The sequence below is a fragment of the Capra hircus genome, chromosome 17 (assembly GCF_001704415.2).
Source record: "Capra hircus breed San Clemente chromosome 17, ASM170441v1, whole genome shotgun sequence".
NCBI classification, from domain to species: Eukaryota; Metazoa; Chordata; class Mammalia; order Artiodactyla; family Bovidae; genus Capra; species Capra hircus.
The window spans coordinates 34,741,346-34,767,015 of NC_030824.1; the positions used below are offsets into that span (position 1 = coordinate 34,741,346).

The window sequence follows — 25,670 nt, forward strand, 5'->3', positions numbered from 1 at the left end:
TTTCAATGAGTTGGCTCTTTGCAACAGGTGGCCAAACTATTGGAGCTTCAGCTTCAGCACCACTGTTTCCAATGAATATTCAGGGGTGATTTATTTTAGAATTAACTGGTTTAATTTCCTTTCTGTCCAAGGAACTCTCAGGAGTTTTCTTCAGTACCACAATTCAAACGTATCGATTCTTCTGCTCTCAGCCTTCTTTATGGTCCAGTTCTCACAGTCACACATGGCTACAGGAAAAACCATAGCTTTGATTATACAGACTTTATTCAGCAATGTGATGTCTCTGCTTTCTAATACGCTGTCTAGGTTTGTTATAGCTTTCCTTTAGAGGAACTTTCATCTTTTAATTTCATGGCCACAGTCACCATCTCCTGTGATTTTGAAACTCAAGAAAATAAAACTTGTCACTGCTTCCACTTTTTCCCCTTCTGTGTCCCATGAAGTGATGGGACAGAATACCATGATCTTAGTTTTTTTGAATGATGGGTTTCAAGTCAGCTCTTTCATTCTCCTCTTCACCCTCATCAAGAGGCTCTGTAGTTCCTTTTCACTTTCTGCCATTAGAGTGGTATCATCTACATATTTGAAGTTGTTATTTCTCCTGACAATCTAGATTCCAGATTGTGATTCATCCAGCCAGGCATTTCTCATGATATACTCTGCATAGAAGTTAAATAAGCAGGGTGGTAACACACTGCCTTTTTGTACTTCTTTCCCAATTTTGAACCAGTCCATTTTTCCATGTCCAGTTCTAACGATTGCTTCTTGACCCACATACAGATTTTTCAGGATATGGGTAAGATGGTCTGTACTCCCATTTCTTTAAAAATTTTCAACTGTTTGCTGTGACCTACATAGTCAAGGGATTTGGTGTTATCAATGAAGCAAGGATAGATGTTTTGCAGAAAGCCCTTAAGCAAAACTCCATGATCCAAATAATTTTGGTAATTAATCTTTGGTTCATCTGTCTTTTTTAATTCCAGCTTGTGCATCTGAAAATTCTCAGTTAACATACTGCGGAAGTCTTGTTTTCTTGGGCTCCAGAATACTGCAGATGGTGACTTCAGCCGTGAAATTAAAAGACGCTTGCTCCTTGAAAGAAAAGCTTATACAAAAGGTCTGTATATGACCAACCTACACACAATATTAAAGAAGAGAAATTGCTTTGCAGACAAAGGTGCATCTAGTCAAAGCTATGGTTTTTCCAGTAGTCATGTATGGATGTAAGAGTTGGACCTTAAAGAAAGCTGAGCACCAAAGAATTGGTGCTTTTGAACTGTGGGGTTGGAGAAAACTCTTGAGAGTCCCTTGGACAGCAAGGAGATCAAACCAGTCAATCCTAAAGGAAATAAACCCTGAACAATCTTCCTGATGTGAAGAGCTGACTCATTGAAAAAGACCCTGATGCTGGGAAAGATTGAAGGCAGCAGGAGAGGGAGATGACAGAGGATGAGATGGTTGAATGGCATCACTGACTTGATGGGCATGAGTTTGAGCAAACTCCAGGAGTTGTTGTTGGACAGGGAAGACTGACAAGCTGCAGTCCATGGGGTCACAAAGAGTCAGACATGAATGAGTGACTGAACTGAACTGAACTGAAGCCTTGTTGCTGTTCAGGTGTCCAGTAATGTCTGACTGTGACCACATGGACTCAGCACACCAGGCTTCCCTGTCCTTCACTATCTCCCAGAGATTGCTGGAGATGCCATCCAAACATTTGATCCTCTGTCACCCCCTTCTCCTCCTGCCCTCAGATCATCCCCAGGATCAAGATCTTTTCCAATGAGTCAGTTCTTTGTATCAGGAAGTCAAAGTATAAGACCTTAATCTTTAGCATCAGTCTTTTCAATGAATATTCAGGGTGTTTCATCTCCTTGCTGCCCAAGGGACACTCACGTAGCTTTGTCCATATGGACCTTTGTCAACAAAGTGATGTCTCTGTTTTTCCATATGTTTTCTAGGTTTGTCATAGCTTTTCCCAAGGAACAACTGTCTTTTAATTTCATGTCTCTCATCACCATACACAGTGATTTTGGAGCCCAAGAAAATAAAAGCTGTCACTGTTCCCCTTTTTTTCCCCATACATTTGCCATGAAGTTATGGGACTGGGTGCTGTGATCTCCATTTTTTTTTTGCATGTTGAGTTTTAAGCCAACTTTTTCACTCTTCTTTTTCCTTCACCAAGAGACTCTTTAGTTCTTCTTTGCTTTCTGTAATTAGAGTGGTGTCATCTCTGCATATCTGAGGTTGTTTATATTTATCCTGGTAATCTTGATTTCAGCTTGTGCTTCATCTAGTCCAGCATTTCACATGATGTACTCTGCATAGAAGTTACATAAGCAGGGTAATAATATACAGCCTTGATGTACTCCTTTCCCAATTTTGAACGAGTCCGTTGTTGGGTATCTGATTTTAACTGTTGCTTCTTGATCAGCATACAGGTCTATCAAAGGGCAAGTAAGGTGCTGTAGTATTCATATCTCTTTAAGAATTTCCCATAGTTTGTTGTGATTCCAACAGTTAAAGGTTTCAGTGTAGTCAACGAAGCAGAAGTAGATGTTTATTCTTATGGAATTCCATTGCTTTTTCTATGTTGCATTGGATGTTGTCAATTTGGTCTCTGGTTCCTTTGCCTTTTCTGAACCCAGCTTGTGCATCTGGAAGTTTTTGATTCACATATTTTTGAAGCCTCACTTGTAGGATTTTGAGCATAACCTTGCTGGCATGTGGAATCTGTGCATCAGTTTGAGCATTCTTTAGCATTGTCTTTTTTTTAGGATTGGAATGAAAATGGTCTTTTCCAGTCCTGCAGCCGCTGTTGAGTTTTCCTAGTTTGCTGACATATTGATGTAGCACTTTAGCAGTAACATCTTTTAAGATTTGAAAGAGTTCAAGTGGAATCCATCACTGCCACTAGAATGCTCCCTAAGGCCCATGTGACTTCACCCTCCAGTATATCCAGCTCTAGGTGAGTGACCACACCATTGTGGTTATTTGGCTCATTAAGACCTTTCTTGTATAATTCTCCCCACTTCCTAGTCCCTACTGCATCTGTTAGGTCCACACCATTTCTGAATTGTGCCCAACCTTGCATGAAATGTTCCCTTGATAGGTCCAATTTTCTTCATAGTCTTTCCAATTCTATTGTTTACCTGTATTTATTTGCATTGTTCATCTAAGAAGACATTCTTATCTATCCTTGCTATTCTCTGGAACTCTTTATTCAGTTGAGTATCCCTTTCCCTGTTTCCTTTGCCTTTAACTTGTCTTCTTTCCTCAGCTATTTGTTGCTATTTTGTAAAGTTTCCTCAGACTCCTCTTTACCTTCTTGCTTTACTTTTTGTTTGGAATTATTTTGATCATTGCCTCCTGTACAGTGTTATGGATTTCAATTCATACTTCTTCAGGCACTCTGTCTACCAGATCTTACCCCTTGAATCTATTAATCACTTCCACTGTATAATCAAGTTATTTGATTTAGGTCATACCTGAATGGCCTAGGGTTTTCCCTACTTTCTTCAATTTAAGGCTGAACTTTGTAACAAGGAGCTCATGATCTGAGCCACAGTCAGTTACAGGTCTTGTTTTTGCTGTCTGTATAAAGCTTCTTCATCTTTGGATGCAAAGAACATAATCAGTCTTATTATGATATTGAGAATCTGGGGATGCCCATGTCTAAATCCATCTCTTGAGCTGTTGGAAGAGGGTGTTTGCTATGACCAGAGTGTTTGATTGACAAAACTCTGTTAGCTTTTGCTTGCTTTCATTTTGCACCCCAAAACTAAGCTTGCCTGTTATTCTGGGTATTTTTTGACTTCCTACTTTTGCATTCCAATCCACTATGATGAAAGGATATATTTTTTGGTGTTAGTTCTTGAAAGTCTTGTAGGTCTGCATAGAACCTCTCAACTTCAGCTTCTTTAGCATCAGTGATTATGGCATAGACTTGGATTCCTGTGATGTTGAACGGTTTGCCTTGGAAGGGAATCAATATCATTCTCTCATTTATGAGATTAAATCCTATTGCCACATTTCATATCCTTCTGTTGACTATGATGGCTACTCCATTTTTCCTAAGGGATTCTTGCCCACAGTAGTAGATATAACAGTCAACTGAATTGGATTTGCCCATTCCCACCCATTTTAGTCTACTGATTTCCAAGATGTTGATGTTTACTCTTGCCATCTCCTGCTTAACCACCTCCAATTTACATTGATTCATCAACCTAACAATCCAGGTTCCTATGAAATATTGTTTTCACAGCATTGAACTTTTCTTTTACCACCAGAGACATCCACAACTGAGCATCATTTCCATTTTTGACTAGCCTCTTCATTCTTTCTGGAGCTATTAGTCATTGCCCTCTGCTCTTTCTCAGTATGTTAGACAGCTTCCGAGCTGGGAGGCTTATTTTTGGTGTCATATCTTTTTCCCTTTTCATATGGTACAGGGTTCTCTTCTCAAGAATACTGGAGTAGGTTGCCATTTCCTTCTCCAGTGGACCATATTTTGTCAGAACCTTCACTATGACCTGTTGGTCTTGGGTGGCCCTGCACGGCATGGCTTATAGTTTCATTTAGTTACTCAAGCCCCTTCACCACAGCAAGGATGTGACCCATGAAAGGGTATTATTATATACAATTCTAAATATAGATTCATAATATTTATGTACTTTGTATTATTATATAATTATAAATTATAGATATATATTAATATACATAAATAAATATGTACATAAATTTCACATGCACTTTAATAAAATATAGCATTATTTTCATTATACCTAATTTGTGTTAACAGTTCAGTTCAGGTCAGTCGCTCAGTTGTGTCTGACTCTTTGTGGCCCTATGAACTGCTGCACACCAGGCCTCCCTGTCCATCACCAACTCCCAGAGTCCACTCAAACCCATGTCCATCAAGTCGGGGATGCCATCCAACCATCTCATCCTCTGTTGTCCCCTTTTCCTCCTGCCCTCAATCTTTCCCAGCATCAGGGTCTTTTCAAATGAGTCAGCTCTTCTCATCAGGTGGTCAAAGTATTGGAGTTTCAGCTTCAATATCAGTCCCTCCAATGAGCACCGAGGACTGATCTCCTTTAGGATGGACTGGTTGGATCTCCTTGCAGTCCAAGGGACTCTCAAGAGTCTTCTCCAACACCACAGTTCAAAAGCATCAGTTCTTCAGTGCTCAGCCTTCTTTATCATCCAATTCTCACATCCATATATGACCACTGGAAAAACCATAGCCTTGACTAGACAGACCTTTGTTGACAAAGTAATGCCTCTGCTTTTTCATATGCTACCTAGGTTGGTCATAACTTTCCTTCCAAGGAGTAAGCATCTTTTAATTTCCTGGCTGCAATCACCATCTGCAGTGATTTTGGAGCCCAGAAAATTGAAGTCAGCCACTGTTTCCACTGTTTCCCCATCTATTTCCCATGAAGTGATGGGACCGGATGCCATGATCTTCGTTTTCTGAATGTTGAGCTTTAAGCCAACTTTTTCACTCTCCTCTTTCACTTTCATCAAAAGGCTCTTTAGTTCTTCCTCACTTTCTACCATAAGGGTGGTGTCATCTGCATATCTGAGGTTATTGAGATTTCTCCCGGCAATTTTGATTCCAGCTTGTGCTTCTTCCAGCCTAGTGTTTCTCATGATGTACTCTGCATAGAAGTTAAATAAGCAGGGTGACAATACACAGCCTTGACGTACTCCTTTTCTTATTTGGAACCAGTCTGTTCTTCCATGACAGTTATAACTGTTGCTTCCTGACTTGCATACAGGTTTCTCAAGAGGCAGGTCAGGCGATCTGGTATTCCCCTCTTTCTGAATTTTCCACAGTTTATTGTTATCCACACAGTCAAAGGCTTTGGCATAGCCAATAAAGCAGAATAGATGTTTTTCTGGAACTCTCTTGCTTTTTCGATGATCCAGTGGATGTTGGCAATTTGATCTCTTGTTGTTCTTCCTTTTCCAAAACCAGGTTGAATATCTGGAAGTTCACAGTTCACGTATTGCTGAAGGCTGGCTTGGAGAATTTTGAGCATTACTCTACTAATGTGTGAGATGAGTGCAATTGTGCAGTAGTTTGAGCATTCTTTGGCATTGCCTTTGTTTGGTATTGGAATGAAAACTGACCTTTTCCAGGCCTGTGGCCACTGCTGAGTTTTCCAAATTTGCTGGCATATTGAGTGCAGCACTTTCACAGCATCATCTTTCAGGATTTGAAATAGCTCAACTGGAATTCCATTACTTCCACTAACTTTGTTCATAGTGATGCTTCCTTCCTAAGGCCCACTTGATTTCACATTCCAGGTGAGTGATCACACCATAGTGACTATCTGGGTCATGAAGATCTTTTTTTGTACAGTTCTTCTGTGTATTCTTGCCACCTCTTCTTAATATCTTCTACTCTGTTAATAGTTACAGCTTTTAATTATTGTTTAGCTAAATATTTAAAACTTCTCCCCAAATGTAGTCCCTTTGTAATGTTCCCATTTTTTTCAATAAAATCACACTGAAGAGGTGCTAACAGTAGCTTTACTGAGCTTGAAATTTTAAGATAATATAAATACTTCCATAATTTATAGGCTTTTAAATATTCATGAATGATATAACCAAATATTAAAAATATATATCACAAACAATAGGCAAAACGATTTGAACAAATTTTACAAAATAAAATTCTTGAATGACCCTTACATAAAATGAAAAGATGCTCAATGTCATCAAGAAAACTCAAATTATATATTATATATTAAGTTCTGTAATGAATAAGACTCCTCAGAATGGATTAAATTTAAGATACGAAAAACAGCAAATGTTGCCAAAATGTGAAGTAACTGAAAATTTTATGCATTAATTTTGAGTATGTAAAATTGTACATCTACTTTGGAAAAAGTTTTAGTGATTTCTTATTCAAAGAAATGTACCTACCTTACAAAACAGGAATTCATGGCTGGCTACTGATCAAAGGGAAATGAAAATATACAGCCAAAAAGGATTTGTATAGGGATGTCCTAGGAAGCTTTATTTTTAATAATTCCTTCCAGATTTTCATCAATAGAAATGTATTTAAAACAAAACAGTGTAGTATATTCATATTCTGGAAAATTATTCAACAATAAAATTAAATATCTTATTGAGAGACACAATAACATAGATATGTCTCAATAACACTAAAATCATAAAAGAATTATATACATTCACAGATTTAGAAGATCTCTTTAACATGAAATTTCAGAACAAGTAAAATTATATTATTGTGAAAAATATCAGGACATTGGTTGCATCAGAAGGAATGAGGGCAGAGACTGCCTAGGTAGAGGTATGAAAAAATTTTCTTGAGAAATGATGACATTTCAGTCTTGCACCACATAGATATTGATGCTTGTTTCACAAATGCACACATTGTCCAAACTCAGAAAATAAAGACGTAAGATCTGGGTTTTCCATAGTATGGAAAATGTATTTCAATTTAAAAAAAAATTCTAAATAAATATTTAACTAATGATATATAGACTTCCCAGGTGGCCCAGTGGTAAATTTGCCCAGAAATATTAAATACTTGGTATAAACCTCACACAATAATTAAAAGATCTATATGAAGACAACTATAAGTCTCGGATGAACAAAATCAAAGAACTAAATAAATGGAGAGATAGTCCATGTCAATGGATATAAAGGTTCAATATTGTCACAATGCCAACTGTTCCCAATTTGATCCATAGATCCAAAGCAATCCCAGTTAAAATCTCAGAGTCAAAATCTCTTATTTGTGTAGATATTGATAACTGATTCTAAAGCTTATTTTCAGAGGCAAAACACATATAAAATTCATACAATATTGAAAAAAAATAATAATATGGGAGGACTGACACTAATGGACTTGCTGCTGCTAAGTCGCTTCAGTCATGTCCGACTCTGTGCAACCCCATAGACTGCAGCCCACTAGGCTCCTCTGTTCCTGGGATTCTCCAGGAAAGAATACTGGAGTGGGTTGCCATTTCCTTCAATGCATGAAAGTGAAAAGTAAAAGAGAAGTCGCTCAGTCGTGCCTGACTCTTAGTGACCCCATGGACTGCAGCCTACCAGCCTCCTCTGTCCATGGGATTTTCCAGGCAAGAGTACTGGAGTGGGTTGCCATTGCCTTCTCTGCTAATGCACTTAGGACTTACTATAAGTCTATAGTAATCAATAATGTATTGGTGGAACCAAACAAAAAGCTCAGTGTGGAACAGAGTAGAGTCCAGAGGAGACCCAGGATAATTTAATCAACTGATCTTTGATGAAAGAGTAATAACAACACAATGAAACAAAGGTATCCTTTTCAACAGATGGTGCTAAAACAACTGGGCATCCCACAAATCTAAAGAAAGAAAAAAAAGATGCATCTAGACACAAACTTTAAGCCCTTGGCAAAATTAACCCAAAATGAATCACAGGCTTAAATGTTAAAGGAACTATACATCTCCTGAAAGACAACAAAGGAGAAAATATAAATGACCTTGAGTATGGAAATGAGTTTTAAAATAAAGGTATGATGCATGAAAAAATAATTGGTAGGCTGAACTTCATTAAAATTAAAAATGTCTTCTCTGTGAAAGACAATGTCAAGAGTATGAGAAACCAAGCTACAGTCAGGAAGAAAATATTTTCAAATAGCACAACTGACTCTTATTCAAAACATACAACGAACCAGCAAAATCCAATGATAAGAAAACTAATAACCCAATTTAATAAATGGATAAAAAAATCCTGAGTAGACACCTACACCAGAGAAAATATACAGATGGCAAATAAATATAAAAGTATGTTAAAAGTCATAAATGTCTTTAGTGAATGACAACTTACAACCTCATTGAGATGCAACTATATGCATATCAGAATGGTTTAAAAAAAATTGACCACACCAAACAGTAATAAGAATATGGAACAGCTATCATTGCTGATGAGATTGTAAAATGGTGCAGCTACTTTGGGAGACAGTATAACACTTTCTTATAAAACTGATCATACTCTTCCACATAATTGAGTAATTAAACTCCTTGGAATTTCCCCAAATGTGTTGAAAACTTATATTCACACAAAAGCCATACATAGATGTTTAGAGCAATTTTGTTTTTAATTATCAAATCAAATAACCAATATGTCCTTCAGTAAGTTAAGTTGTGGCACATCCAGTCAATGGAATACTGTTCAGCACTAAAAAGAAACAAGCTATTAAGATTTGAAAAGATATAGAGGAATCTTAAGTACATAATACTAAGAGAAAGAAGTCAATCTATATGGGGTATATTGTATATTATCCCAACATTATGACATTTTGGAAGAGGTGAAACTGTGGAGACAATAAATGATCAGTGATTATTAGAGATTATAGAAGGAGAGATAAATAAGCAGAATACAGAGTATTTTTATGATGATAAAATTATTCTGTATGATAGATACTACAATGGTGGTCACAGGTTATTGCACATGTTTAAATAAAGTGTAGAACATTGAGAATGGAACCTAAGGTAAACCATGGCCCTTGAATAGTAATGATTTATCAATGTAGATTTATAAATTGTAACAAATGCACCATCTGGTGCAGGATATTGATGTGAGAGAGGCTTAAAGGTGGGGTTCCAGGCAGTATATGGACACTCTTTACATTCTGTACTCAATTTTGCTGTGAACCTAAAACTGCAAGAAAAAATTAATTCTATTAAATATTGAGAAAGCAAAAAGAAGCACCTTTCTTAGGAGAAAGCAGAACTATATTCCAGCATTGCTGACCACATATGTAAGCAACCTTTTGACAAAGATGTTTAGAAAAGATTTTTTTGTTTGTTTTTGTTTTTTTGCTGGATGGGTCTACCAATTGGGCTTCTCAGATGGCATTAGTGGTAAAGAACCCACCTTCCATTCAGGAGATGTAAGAGACACAGTTTCCACCCCTGGGTCAGGAAGATCCCCTGGAAGAAGGCACAGCAACCCACTCCAGTATTCTTGCCTGGAGAATCCCATGGACAGAAAGCCTGGTGGGCTATAGTCCACAGAGTCGCAAAGAGTCAGAAACAACTGAAACAACATAGCACGCACACAAGGGTTAAAGGAAAATGGAATTGTTACAGAAGACAGGAAATACGCATTCTCAACTGAGTAGCACCTAGCTATGTGATCTTCAGCAAAGACCAGTGCCTCTCAGGCACTCGCTTTCCCCATCAGTATTTTATGTATCAAAAGATGGATTGAATATTTTTTACTGTCTTATAGATCTAAAACCACTTCATATACTAGGGATCTGATGCCAGAAACAAGCAGTGAGTAATATTAGTTTAAAATAATCCTATTCGTTTCAATAGTGATCTATATACTATAAGATTTTTATCTCTTAAACATGTTGAATGTCAAGCTCATAAATAAGAATATTTCTTTTCATTTATAATACAGAACTTTTCTAATTGAATTCTCAATAGAATTTTAATAATGAAAGATGTACAAATCAATTTATGATTAATTTTCACATTGAAGAAGTGAATATAAATGCTAGCTTGTGGTTTATTAATATTAATTTATCTCATTTGCCTGTTCTTTACTCATAACCCTTTTTCCTACATGTACAAATTTAAAGTAACCACAATGAACCCTGTTATAAACATTGATATCTGTATTCTTTTGGGGGTAGTATAGGTAGTATAATGTACTTAATTAGTGGTAGATCTGGGTATATGAATAGTTTGCTTTTCTTTAGTAAACTGATATGAACTAGTGTTATTCTCTCCACAGAAATGAATGAGGAGAAAAATATAACTAGATCTAAAGGTAAGAAAGAAGTCAATCAAAAGGAAATGAACAGTAATGAAAAAACCTGTTTAACTACACCTAGGTCCTAATATGCTGGTGCTCCTTGATCAGTAAAAGGATCAATTACTGTTCAGGGAAACAAGGATAAGTCAAGTTTTTCAATTATCTATCTATCTATCTATCTATATGCGTGTGTGTGTTTGGTGTGTGCACGTGTATATGTTCAGTTGTGTCTGACTCTTTGTGATCTCATGGACTACAGCCTTGCTAGGCTGTGGGTTGCCATCTTCTACTCCAGGGGATCTTCCCAGTCCAGGGATCGAACCCATGTGTCTTTCATCTCCTGTATTGCAGGCAGAGTCTTTACAACTGTAAAGAAGGGCAAATAGATGGAGATGGGGAAACAATGGAAACAGTGAGAGACTATTTTCTTGGGCTCCAAAATCACTACAGATGGTGACTGCAGCCATGAAATTAAAAGATGCTTGCACCTTGGAAAGAAAAGATATGAACAACCTAGATAGCATATAAAAAGCAGAGACATCACTTTGCCAACAAATGTCTGTCTAGTCAAAGTTATGGTTTTTCCAGTGGTCATGTATGGATGTGAGAGATGGACTATAAAGAAAGCTGAGTGCCAAAGAATTGATGCTTTTGAGCTGTGGTGTTGGAGAAGACTCTTGAAAGTTCCTTGGACTGCAAGGTGATCAAACTAGTCATTCCTAAAGGAAATCAGTCCTTAGTATTCATTGGAAGGGCTGATGCTAAAACTGACACTCCAGTACTTTGGCCACCTGATGTGAAGAACTGACTCATTAGAAAATACCCTGATGCTGGAAAAGATTGAAGGCAGGAAAACAAGGGGGCAACAGAGGATGAGATGGTTGGATGGAATCACTGGCTCAATGGACATGAGTTTGAGCAAGCTTGGGGAGTTGGTGATGGACGGGGAAGCCTGGCGTGCTTCAGTCCATTGGATCGCAAAGAGTCTGACATGACTGAGCGACTGAACTGTTTACATCTGTGCCACCTGAGAAGCCTATATATCTATATCTATTATCTATATCTAAATCTATATATATATATATATATGTGTGTGTGTTGGGTAAGAGGAAGTACTGTAGCTCAGGTGACTTGAAAATTCATTCTAGGGTGGTAAAACAAAAAATCTTAAGTGCTCAAGACTAGTGCATAAATGGAGTTTTCTGGAATATGGACAAGCTTGGTTTTATATACTATATGAATTTGACTTTGACTAGTTTGTTACATCGGAGAAGGCAATGGCACCCCACTCCAGTACTCTTGCCTGGGAAATCCTATGGGTGGAGGAGCCTGGTAGGCTACAGTCCATGGGGTCGCTAAGAGTTGGACACGACTGAACGACTTCACTTTTACATTTCACTTTCATGCATTGGAGAAGGAAATGGCAACCCACTCCAGTGTTCTTGCCTGGAGAATCCCAGGGACAGAGCAACCTGGTGGGCTTCTGTCTATGGGGTCGCACAGAGTCGGACACGACTGACGCTACTTAGCAGCAGCAGCAGCAGTTTGTTACATATTGTTGAATAAATGTAACTGGAAGGCTAATGTTTCCCATTTTTAACATTTCACAACTTAAAAATCTTAAAATGAAAACAGCTCTTTCTTCAAGTTTATAACAACTACTTTTAAAGCTTTACAAAAAGTATCTTAAGGTAGCCTCATTGAAGTGTTAAGGAACAGACTTTATGCATCCTACACATCTGTAATGATAGTACTGCTTTGATAATTCATTCTCAAAAAGATCAAATGACTAGTAGGTTTTTATCTTGAGAATCTTAGAGACCAGATATATTTCTTTATTGACTTAATTTTGCCTAGCAAAATGATTCAGTCTACCACATGCCGAATTTTCCCCAGATTAGCAAATATATTCCAGTTTAAATGAATAAACTTGCAAGCAACACATCCAAAGGTCAACAAAACTTTTTTTTTTTTTTTAAGTTTTAGAAAGGACAAAATGAACCAGCAAAAAGTACAATGAAGTTGTAACTATGTACTTGATTTGCAAATCAGTTTTGAAACACACACAGCATCAGTTTAGGCCTTAGATATACTTGATGGTGACTCTGATTTCCTGACACCGGTAGTACTACCAATGTGTTTTGGGAGACAATCCTCCATGAATCCATGTTTTTGCAAATCTTATGGATAGAGACACTGACTGCCATTTGCCTTGTGATCTATTCAAAGATGTTTGAACAGCAAGAAGCTCTGTAACACAAGGATAATGCTCCCATCCAGAGCAAGCAGCAAGTGTATGGAAAGCCTTAGAAGACAGAGTCTGTATCTCCAATTTGAGCAAAGGGAAGGACTACGGACTGCTCAGTATCCTAAAGATAACTTTTCCTTTGGTGCAATGAATAAGAATTATGGTCCATATGGTGTCCTTAACTCACAGATCTTCTACATCTTATGATGTGTGCTGGTATAAACTGAAAACTGAACTCCAGGCACTAGCTCAATTAAGGGTAGAATTTCATTTCTCAGGAAAAAAAATTAATGTTCTTCTTTTTCAAACATTATTTTTTGATGAAAAAAGTCAGATTTGCATTTATCTAATAATTAGGAATATTGAGCATTTTTCATGAGATTTGGCCATCTGTATATCTTCTTTGGAGAAATGTCTATTTAGATCTTCTGCCCATTTTTTATTTCATTTTTTTATATTGATCTGTTAGAGCTATTTCTATACTGTGGAGATTAATTACTTGTCAGCCACATTATTTGCAAATATTTTCTCACATTCTGTAGGCTTTTTGTTTTATTTGTTTATTTTGCTATGCAAAATCTTTTGAGTTTAATTAGGTCCAATTTGTTTATTTTTGTTTTTATTGCCATTACTCTCTGAGACAAATTCTTAAAAATGTTGCTGTGATTAATGTCAAAGAGCATCCTATCTATGTTTCCTTGAGTTTTATAGTATCTGGTCTTACATTTAGGTCTTTAATACATTTTGATTAAATGTATTATTAATTTTTTGTGTATGGTATTAGAGATGTTCTAACTACATCCTTTAACATAGAGCTGCCAAGTTCTCTCAGCACCACTTGTTGCAGGGAATGTCTTTTCTCTATTGTATATTCTTGCCTCCTTTGTGTAGATTAATTGACCATAGGTGCGTGGGGTTTTCTCTCAGCATTATGTCCTGTTACACTGATCTATATTTCTGTTTTTGTGCCAGTGCCATACTGTTATGTTTACTATGGCTTTGCTGTATAGCTTAAAGTCAGGGAGCATGACAACTCCAACTCTGCTCTCTTTTTCCCAAGATTAGTTTAACTATTCCAGGTCTTTGTGTTTCTATACAAATTTTAAAAATTTTTGTTCAAACTCTGAGAAAAGACAAGAAATGCAGATCAAAACTATAATCAGGTATCACTTCACATTGGTCAAAATGGCCATCATCAAAATTCTACAAATAAAAAGCAATAGAGAGGTTGCAGAGAAAATAAGAACACTCCTACACTGTTGGTGGGAATGTAAATTAGTACAGCCACTAGGGAGAACTGCGTGGAAGTTCCTTAATAAAACTAATAAAATCATATGATCTTGCAATCCCACTCCTGGGCATGTATCTAGACAGAATCATAATTTGAAAAGATGCATACACCCCAATGTTCCAGTAGCACTATTTACATAACCAAGACATGGAAGTAACTTAAATGTATAATGACAGATGAATGGATAAATAAGATGCAGTACATATACACAATGGAACATTACTCAGCCATAAAAAAGAATGAAATAATGTCATTTGCAGCAACATGGATGGACCTAGAGATTATCATAATAAGTGAAGTAAGCCAGACAGAGAGGAATAAATATCATACGATATTGCTTATATATGGAGTATAGAAAACAAATGATACAAATAAGCTTATATGCAAAAATGAAACAGACACACATACACAGAAAACAAACTTATGGTTACCAATGGGGAAAGGAAAGGACAGATAAATGAGGAGTTTGAAATTAACATAGATTCACTAATATATATATATATATATATAATATATAAACAAGGGCCTACTAAATAGCACAGGGAGCTATACTCAATATTTCACAATAACTTGTAAGAGAAAATAATATTTAAAAATGTATCTATATGTGTGAATAACAATCATTTTGCTGTGCACCTGAAGCTAACACAAATTTTCAAATCAATTATACTTCAATGAAAACATTAAAAATGTATTACTAATACATTTTAATACATTTGAAATGCATTAACATTATTCAATCATTAAGATATATGTAATAAATATATTGATATGTTAATTAATATATTCCTTAACATTTACTTAATTAATGACCATAATGTATTCATTTCCTTCTTCATGACTATTTTTCCTATTAGATAATGGTCCAGATTACTTCTTGACCTCTGAAAAATACATTAACATTTTAAAGGGTCTTCCCTCGAACATGCTGGAAGCAGTCAGATATTTCAGATGGAATGGCACAATTTTTCATCAGCCAGGAAATAATGCTCCTGGGTTTGCCCGAAGGTTTCTATCCTCTCAGCAGTCGTGGTTTTGATGTGCTATTTAATTTTTCTCTCCTCCCCTACAGTTCTCTTTTGCTGCTCTTCACGAATCCACATCTATCACTCTTTTAATACTAAAAGTAAAGCATAACCTCCTGTAAATGACTTCTTTGAATTATATTGTACTGCTATGCATAGCAACACTCTCTGGACTTATTAAATTATACAAACACTTTGCCCCATTTGCACTAGTAACTTGTTTCATAGGCAAACATTTTGATTTTGTAAGTAAAGGAATCATGATGTAATTTTGATTTGCTCTGTACTATAAATCTGGAGATTCCATTCTCTGGCCACAAAAAGTTATAAGCATTTTAAGACTTTTCAGTGGTCCCACTAGGCATACTCAAAGGGTACTCCTTATGGTCCTCATAATCTTCCCTCAAGCCTGGCTTTGACCATCAGTATCAGCAAACAGTGCAACAATGTGATCAGCGCTGTAAGTAAGAAAAGGGAAGGAAGACAAAACACTGACTCTAAAGAATTTTACAGTGAACTGACAGGGTATATGACGATATGCCGAAATAATAGTCCGTGCATATTATAGGACCGTGACTACAACAGGGCAGGCCTCCTAGGGGGCACAGTGGTAAAGAATCCACCCACCATTGCAGGAGATGCAAGAGACATGGGTTCAATCCCTGGGTCAGAAAGACCCACCAGAGTTGGAACTGGCAACCCATTCCGGTATTCTTGCTTGGAAAATTAGATGGACAGAGCAGCCAGACAGGCTAAAGTCCATGAGGTCAAAAGGAGTCAACAAAGCTGAGTGATTGAGCATGCACGCACAACTATTCATTGTGATAGGAAATGATCAGTTCAGTTCAGTTCAGTTGCTCAGTCATGTCCAACTTTGCGAACCCATGGATTGAAGCACATCAGGCCTCCCTCTCCATCACTAACTCCTGGCGTTTACTCAAATTCACGTCCATTGAGTCAGTGATGCCATCCAAGCACATCATCCTCTGTCATCCCCTTCTCCTCTCCTCCTCAATATCTTTCCCAACCTTGAGGTCTTTTCAAATGAGTCAGTTCTTCACATCAGTTATCCAAAGTATTGCAGTTTCAGCTTCAGCATCAGTCCTTCCAATGAATATTCAGGATGATTTCCTTTAGGATGGACTGGTTGGATCTCCTTGCAGTCCAAGGGACTCCCAAGAGTCTTCTCCAACATCACAGTTCAAAAGCATCAATTCTTTGGTGCTCAGTTCTCTGTATAGTCCAACTCTCACATCCATGCATGGCTGCTGGAAATTATGTCTCTGCTTTTTAATATGCTGTCTAGGTTGGTCATAGCTTTTCTTCCAAGGAGCAAGCATCTTTTAATAGGAAATTATGAGCCAGAAGAATACAGAAAGAAGAAAGAAATATTGGATGAAAGAGAAGACAAAAAGCCTTGGAATCGAAATGAAAAAAGAAACCAAGGTAGTAGAGGAAAAAGTGTACTGAATTTTTTGTTAGATGATAAGAGTTTACGTTCTAGTTCTCTAGGACAGAAAATGATAATTCCAAAATATCAGACATCTCCCAAATCTCAGTGGTTTAAAACAGAAGACCTTCCCTTCATTTCTTATTCCAAGATAATCACTAATTGCCAGGGAGTTTTAGTCATCCTAGTTGATTTAGACACTTGGCATGATTAAGCAGGCACTCCCTTGAACAGATGCTGTTTGACATGCTAGAAGAAAAAAGATAATTCAGGACGGTTTTACAATTGGGATCAAATGTTCAGCCCAGAGGCATTCCATGGTACTGTTTAACAACTTGCTAGCCAGAACTAGACACATAGTCACTTTAAGCACAAAGGGACTAATGTGATCAGAATGCAGGGAGAATAGGAAATACATGGCACACAGGATAAATTAACACAAAAGTACTCACTGTAGAGTGGTTATTAAAATATACAGGCTTTGTATTAAATCCTAATCCTGCTTCCCAACATTTAAGTGTGTTGTATTAAACAACTACTAAACATTCATGAAGACTAGTTTTCTCTTCTATCAAACAGTAATAAAAGCACTTACAACATACGAATCTTCATATAATTAAACCAATGTACAGAATAAAGCTAACAGAGTACCTAGTATACAGTAAATGCCCTGTGATACTGAGTTCTGTGTGACCTGCTCTGAGTATATCAATTCTGAAGATGGTTCAAAGTATAGAAAACTTCAGGGAATTTTCTCACAAATGTTCATAGTAACCAATAGGTACTGTGTGTGAACTGTGTGAGTATATGCTCAATCATGTCTGATTTTGTGACCCCCATGGACTGTGTAGCCCACCAGGCTCCTATGTACATGTGATTTTTCTAGGCAAGAAAAATGGAGTGGGTTACCATTTCCTGGAGGAAGCACAAACTGGAATCAGGATTGCTGGAAGAAATATCAATAACCTCAGATATGTAGATGACACCACACTTATGGCAGAATGCCAAGAAGAACTAAAGAGACTCTTGATGAAAGTGAAAGAGGAGAGTGAAAAACATTCAGAAAACTAAGATCTTGGCATCCGGTCCCATCACTTCATGGCAAATAGATGGGAAAATAATGGAAACAGTGACAGACTTTATTTTATTGAGCTCCAAAATCACTGCAGGTGGTGACTGCAGCCATGAAATTAAAAACCACTTGCTCCTTGGAAGAAAAGTTATGACCAACCTAGATAGAATATTAAAAAGCAGAGACATTACTTTGCCAACAAAACTCCATCTAGTCAAAGTTATGATTTTTCCAGTAGTCATGTATGGATGTGAGAGTTTTACTATAAAGAAAAGTGAACGCTGGAGAATGGATGCTTTTGAACTGTGGAGTTGGAGAAGATTCTTGAGAGTCCCTTGGACTGCAAAGAGATCCATCAGTCCATCATAAAAGAAATTAGTCCTGAATATTCATTGGAAGGAATGATGCTGAAGCTGAAACTCCAATACTTTGGTCACCTGATGCGAAGAACTGACTCATTTGAAAAGATCCTGTTGCTGGGAAAGATATTGAGGGCGAGAGGAGAAGGGGACAATGGAGGATAAGATGGTTAGATGGCATCACCAATTGAATGGATATGAGTTTGAGTAAGCTCTAGGAGTTGGTAATGGGCAGGGAAGAATGGGTTTGTAAAGAGTCGGACACGACTGAGTGACTGAACTGAACCATTTCTGCTTCAGAGATCTTTCCAACCCTGCGCATTGGCATGTGAATTCTTTATTGCTGAGCCACCTAGGAGCCCCCTATAGTAACTACTATGCTCAAAACCAGTGACAGACCAGCAGTTAGGGTGGTGACTATAGCTTCCGAGTGAGTCTTCATTGGGAGATTGACCTAAACTATAGCTACAGTAATATTTGTATTGCTAAGTCACGTTAGTCTTATCCAACTTTATGCTGCCCTATTAGGAGAAGACATTCATTTCAGTCTAGCCAAGAAAACATACATGGAAACACTGTGATTGTTTCCCATTGCTTATGGAAGGGGAGAAGGAACAATATGAAAGGACGTTAGATGTTTCTCCTTGAAGCCAGTGTCACTTTGCTTTACTAGCATTATCATCTTTATCCTTTCTGATCCTTCTTCCCCATCTGTGTTCTACCTATGCTTTCATGGGCTTCTTACTAACCTCATTTTTCTGTCTGATCCTCTCTCTTTCCATGAAGAAAGTTATTTTTCCTCTCAGGTTTTAATACTGTCATTTGGATAAGCAGGAAAAATATTCCCTGTATCCAAGGATTACTGTGGAATTAAATCGCAGCAATTAATGTATATGAAAGTTTGTAGCACAATATAGTGGAGAAGGCAATGGCACCCCACTCCAGTACTCTTGCCTGGAAAATCCCATGGGCGGAGGAGCCTGGTAGGCTGCAGTCCATGGGGTCACAAAGAGTCGGACACGACTGAGGACTTCACTTTCACTTTTCACTTTCATGCATTGGAGAAGGAAATGGCAACCCACTCCAGTGTTCTTGCCTGGAGAATCCCAGGGACAGGTGAGCTTGGTAGTCTGCCGTCTATGGGGTTGCACAGAGTCAGACATGACTGAAGTGACTTAGCTTAGCATAATATAGGTATATGTAGGTATACAACACAGCATCAGCCCCCTTAGATACATATTATGGACTATAATTAAGATTTCTATAATTAGCATGATGGATTTATGTTACTCATTTTTATCTTGAGACACAATATATATTTGCAATCACATGTGTGTATACAAAGTTATAAATGATACAACTATGTACACATATGTTTATACCTATACTACACTACGCTATGTATGGTCTTTCCTAGTGGCTCAGATAGTTAAGAATCTGCCTGCAATGCAGGAGACACGGGTTGATCCATTGGTTGGGAAGATCCCCTGGAGGAGGCAATGGCAATCCTCTCCAATTTTCTTGCCTGGAGAATTCCATGGACAGAGGAACCTGGCAGGCTACAGTCCGAGGGGTCACAAAGAGTCAGTCAGGACTCAGTGACTAACATTTTCACTTTCACTTTCACTGTGTAATCTGACAAATAAATCGCACATTTCTGTTTTTGCTCCCAAAAGGGGATTCATTATACAACTGACACACAAATATTTGAGAAAATTCCGTTCTGTACATACATTTGTTCAGACTCAAAGAACTGACACCTCTCTGGGGACAATGTGATCAAAACTCAAAATCTAGTGTATTTATTATATATTTTAGTGTTTTGTAGTTAGCAACTAATATTTATGCTAGTGAGACCTATCCAAATAGAAAATCTCCTTATGCATTCCCTAAGTCTTACAGATTTATAATGTTTATAGTCTTTTTTATTTAAATAAAACTATGCAAGTTAAAAATAACAAATGCGAGGAAATAAATTTATACAATGCTATTAAATAACATATTTTTTAAAATTTTATTAAGTATAGCCCAGTTGATTTTACTCTGGAAAAAATGATAGAAAAGGAAATTATTTTAATGTATTATTAATTATAATATGATATAATTATACACACGTATATCATCTTGATTTAAGCCTTATTCTAGTCAGTGATGGAATCGTTCACTATAAATACATTTGTTTCTTTTTATTGTCCTAGGTGCTGTGCTATAGCAAGACGAATAGTGTGTGTGTTTAGTCACTATGTTGTGTCCGACTCTTTTGGGACCCCATGGACTGTAGCCCGCCAGGCTCCTCTGTCCATGAGATACTGAAGTGGGTTGCCATTTCCTTCTCCAGGGGGTATACCAGACCCAGGGATCAAACTCCCATCTACAATGCAGGCAGATGCTTTATCTCTGAGTCACCAGGGAAGCCAAAGATGAATAGTAGCTTACCTCATAATGGAAAGAAACATCCAGCAAACTAATAAGTAAATGAAATACATATTTTGACAAATAATGGTATTCTAGAGTGAACATTTACAGGGGATCAAGGGAATGTCTATATTTGTTCCATTTTCAGTTATGGTTTGGGAAAACCTCTCCAATAAAGCAGCATGTGAGCCTAATTGGAGTGGAAAGAAGTGAGAGAAAGACAATCAGGTATTCTTCGGATTCAAATAGCAACTAATTCAAAAATAAATAAATGCTATAATGAGATTAGTCTTCAAGGTCTTGGAGAAGTAAAAGTACATCCCAGTGGTTGGATTGAGGTTGATAATGAGGGGAAAGTATCTGCTGGGGTTTTGCAGGAACTTAACAGAACTCAGGGAGCTTTTTAATTCCTACCAGATACACACTTTCACACACACACAGAGTCACAGAATTATTTTTATAGCTTAATGTCACCTCTGTCTCAAGTCATTTGAAAGTTAGGCATTGTCATAACATTCTCTGCCTCTCTGCTCCTAAATACCAGCAGTCATGTTCCTTTTCTAACTATGTAGAGGTAAGGATTCACAGAGAAGGAAAAGATTGGGAGGTGACTTTGACCATTTTAGGTGAGTATTAGTGTTTCTAAAACTGGTTTAACTCATTGTGTTGTTTCATTTCTTTAAAGGTTTCTTAAATTACACAGCAATGCATGGTAAGTGATTTATCTGCAATGTCCAAATTTAATTCAAAATTATTTATAAATAATACACAACAATCTGTGATGTTACATTTAACAAAGTAACAATCAAAACATTTAGTCAGGCATTCTACCTGCTATTTTTCTGCCATTGATTCAATCACATAGTATCTACTAGGCACCAGGAATAAAAAGATTAGAAAGGCACAGTTCTAGACCTCAAGACACATAACATAGGGCAGTTCACAGTATGGAATAAATATTCACTGGGTCTGTAATAGTATGAGTCAGTATGTTGAATTGATAATGTGTTTTCAGAGCATTCATAAAGTTATGGAGTTATTATATCTAAGTTTGGAGCTGGGACAAAACTTATTGTTAGTCCATGAAGTAGGGCAAATGAATGATAATAGAAAAATAGTGGGATAAGGCCAATTCTCCAATTGTATTTATCTAGAATGAACATTTTAATAGCTTATTTACTTTTACATGCAACTAAACTTCTATAATAATTTTTTACTTTATAGTTTATTTTCTACTTATTTTCTCTATTATACCCTGTCATATCTATTCTGCATGCTATACCTTAGCTTGTTGAAATATTTAATAAATATTTAATAAAAATTCCTTAATGTTCTAAGAATTTTTTAATTTCTTATCTATAGAATGAAAATAGATACACTTTCATAAGTTTGGTTTGAAGATTAAATAAAACAATAAATTTAACAGCTTAGCCTAATGTCTGGCAGATAAAAATCCCAGAAAAGGTTAGTGATTTTGTCAAAATACTACACTCTTATGAAAGAATTTCAGCAAAAATATATGCAACATAAGTGCTACTATCATGGAGTGACTATAAAGGACAAAGTCAATATAGTTATGTTTGTTTATTTCAAGTGATTTTTAAAAGATAAGTAGCATAAGAAATCCTAAAATGTATACGTTCTTTTCAATTTCAGCATTTTTTTGTCTTTTTTCCACTCTCTAGGAAAACCAAAATGTATTATAAACTTTTATTTGATTGAATAAAATGTTGTTTAAGTATTTTACTTGCAGTATCATGATGTGTTATTAAAAGCACTAGCTCAATTTATTGTAAGTATATAATCTATGGAATTTAAAAAAATCCTAATGTCAACTTATTTAATTCTTGAAAATATTTAACATCAATAAATGAAGTATTTCCTATTAGACAATCTGAAATTATTATGATTTTTGTGAAATTAAAATGTCTAATGATTTTTAAAATAACAAAAACTTTGCCAAACTATATGTCTCTAGATGGTATAGGCATCTTTTTTGTTTATCTTAATGGCAAATTCAAGAACATAACACTTTTGGTTTAGTTTGAAGTTATAAACTTAAAATTAATATGGAAATAATAGAAATTATCTGGGTGATTAGGTCTTGACATACTTATTTTTATAAGTCCTATCCTATTTCTTCATGTGAAATTTTAATGACACTTTTTTTAAAATAGTCCATCTCTATACTTTGTCAAAAGTAACCCCCCAAATTGTATTTCTAAAAGTTTTTTTATATAAATATAAATTATACTCTGAAAGTATATTCTGCAATAAATGCTACTAGGTGAGTGGTAAACCAGAGAACCAACAGTTTAGTTCATTATGAGCAAGTCCAGAATGGTAAGGTACCTTGTGTCGCAATCTTATTAGAGGTTGGTAGGATTTAAGGCCATATCCTGCTTCTTTGGTTGGCCTTCCTTCAGACTCCAGAAAAATGAATCCAAGAATCAAAACAGCTGACCAGCACTTAAACATCCTTATTGCTTTTCACCTGTGAAAATTAACATTACAAATAATCAGAAAACACATTCTAAATTGAAGAAATATATCAAAAATATTCAATAACAAATAGAATTCTCCATAGAATTTAATCAAAACTCAGCAGCAGCTGCCAAATGAATCCATAATAGGTAAGCATCTTCAAATAAAGATTATAATTCTTCTTGACATAAGAAATATTGGGTTTTTTTTCACACATACAGCTTTATATAACATTGAATTAGTAGAAATTTAGGGGCCAATAAAAATATTGAGGTAAAATAAATACAAGCTGAAAGAAATTTTTTTCAAAAGAGAGAAAACATTAAATCATGATTAATTTTCTCATCATCTATACAGGATACATTTATCAATACGTATAAATCTCAAAGTTCTCTGAGTATATCTGATGAAAAATGCTTAATAAAACTATAGCTATTATAATTTACTGGTAAATATCAGTGAAATGTTAATGAGATAGTCTTCTATAGCAGCAACCACCAATCTTTATGACACCAGGGACCAGTTTCCTGGAATAGAATTTCCATAGGGGTGGGGTGGGGTGGTTCAGGCAATAATGCAAGCAATGGGGAGTGATGGAGAGCAGCAGATGGAGCTTTGCTTGCTCACCAACTGCTTACCTTCTGCCATGTGGCCCAGTTCTTAAGAAGCTGTGCACTGGTGCCAGTCTATGGCCTAGGGATTGGGGATCCCTGTACTATGATAAATTCTTAATAAACTGAGCTACAACAGAAATTATGCCATTGGATTATACTGACTTATGAGCATATTTTTTCAGTAGCACCCAAAAGGACATTTCCTAGAAAACTGTTTGTTTTTTTTTTAAGTGCTTTAAACTAAAAGTCATATGATTCTTTCCACAACTTTGTGTTTTTGAATATACCAGAGAAATTGTAAAAATGCATAAATTTATAACCATATAAATTCCCTAAAACCTCTTCCAAACAAACAAATCTATATGTTGAACTCAACTATATTCCTCTTTACCACTTTGAGAACACTTCTTAACCCTTATTGTGACCGTAGTGAAGTGAAGTTGCTCAGTCGTGTCTGACTCTTGCGACCCCATGGATTGTAGCCTCTCAGGCTCCTCTGTCCATGGGATTCTCCAGGCAAGAATACTGGAGTGGGTTGCCAGTTCCTTCTCCAGGGGATCTTCCTGTCCCAGGAATCAAACTTGGGTCTCCTGTGTTGCAGGCAGATTCTTTACCGACTGAGCTATACCCTCAAATCATTGTGACCTTAAGAGGAGCTTTTTCTCCTCCTGTCTAATCCAATCTGGCCATCTGAGTTCTTGAGAAACTTCGTCAATTTATTAACTCTGTTATTAAGTGTATTCAAACTCTGTCTCTCAATGACTTTCTTCCATCTTTCAACATGCTCAAATCATGAATTTTTAGATAATTCCTCTCATTTACTTTCTGAATTTTTAGAAAGAACTATGTATCTCAATCTATCCATGTTCTGACCAATCATGATTCTGTTTTCATCACTCTATCAAAGTACCATTTCTTTCTTTTTTTTTTTTTGCAAGAAATGGTCACTTTGATGTCTACAATATCTGTCTCTTCTATTTCTGTAGAATTTGTAAAAACACCTCAGTCCTTTCACAAGTTCATCCTACACCTTTATCTTTCCATTAAACATTATTTAATCCCATTAGCCATGTATCCTACTCCATTCACTCAGCCAAACATTCAAGTAGTCTATGGTTGTATTAATATGCAATGTTTTTCATTCAATCTTCAGGTTTTTATGATTAACCTCCTTAACAGCTTCTGCTAACAAGTTTCAAAAGTAACTCCTCATAGTATTCATATGCTAACATAAAGTCATGCTTTTAGAGACTCTTTCATTCATCCTTTTACTCAAGTCAGAAACAAAAGGACATTTTTGATATCTTTGTCTCCCTTATTCTTCATATTAAACTCATCCCTAAGTTCCATTAATTCTAGCTTCATGTATACCTCTCAAACATCCGTTTCTTTCCAAATCTATTATAACAACCCTGACACAACCACTTTCCCCTTCAAATGCCCCAACCCTGTCCTTCCTTACCCTTTACACTAATGCACTTTCAATCTCTTCTCCACACAACAACCTGAGCAATCATGGTCAATCCAAACATCATGATGTTAGTGCATTTGCTAGTAACTTTCGGATATACACTATTCATTTATTCTTAAGATAAAAACTAAATCACTGGTTCTTACAAGCTTCCACAGCATCTTGGCTCTGTATGTCTTCCTCTTCTCCAAATAATTGTCCTCCAACCAGACTAATTGTGTGCAGTTGTTCACATTTTGAACATACCTACTATAAGGATTTTCTACACTATTTCCTCCAAATGAAATGCATTTTTTCTCATTTACCACCCAAAGATCATCTCATGTCAAAAATATCCCTTGTAATCCTTCCCCATAATGCCAAGACTGGGTTACATTTCTCGTTTACTCTATTTTTAGATCAGTTTTTCTTTGTCTCAGAGCTTCTCTTTGTAATTATACATAATTA

General features: G+C 36.4%; 1 protein-coding gene across 2 annotated transcripts in view; it reads right to left on the reverse strand.

Moving 5' to 3' along the window:
• FSTL5 (follistatin like 5) overlaps positions 1-23,144 on the reverse strand; it is an 863,982-nt gene extending 840,838 nt beyond the window's left edge. For both annotated transcript variants that reach the window (XM_018061498.1, XM_018061497.1), the window contains exon 1: positions 23,007-23,144. In XM_018061498.1, the coding sequence (XP_017916987.1) occupies positions 23,007-23,132 (126 nt within the window). In that variant the 5' untranslated portion in view covers positions 23,133-23,144. The remainder of the gene's footprint in view (positions 1-23,006) is intronic.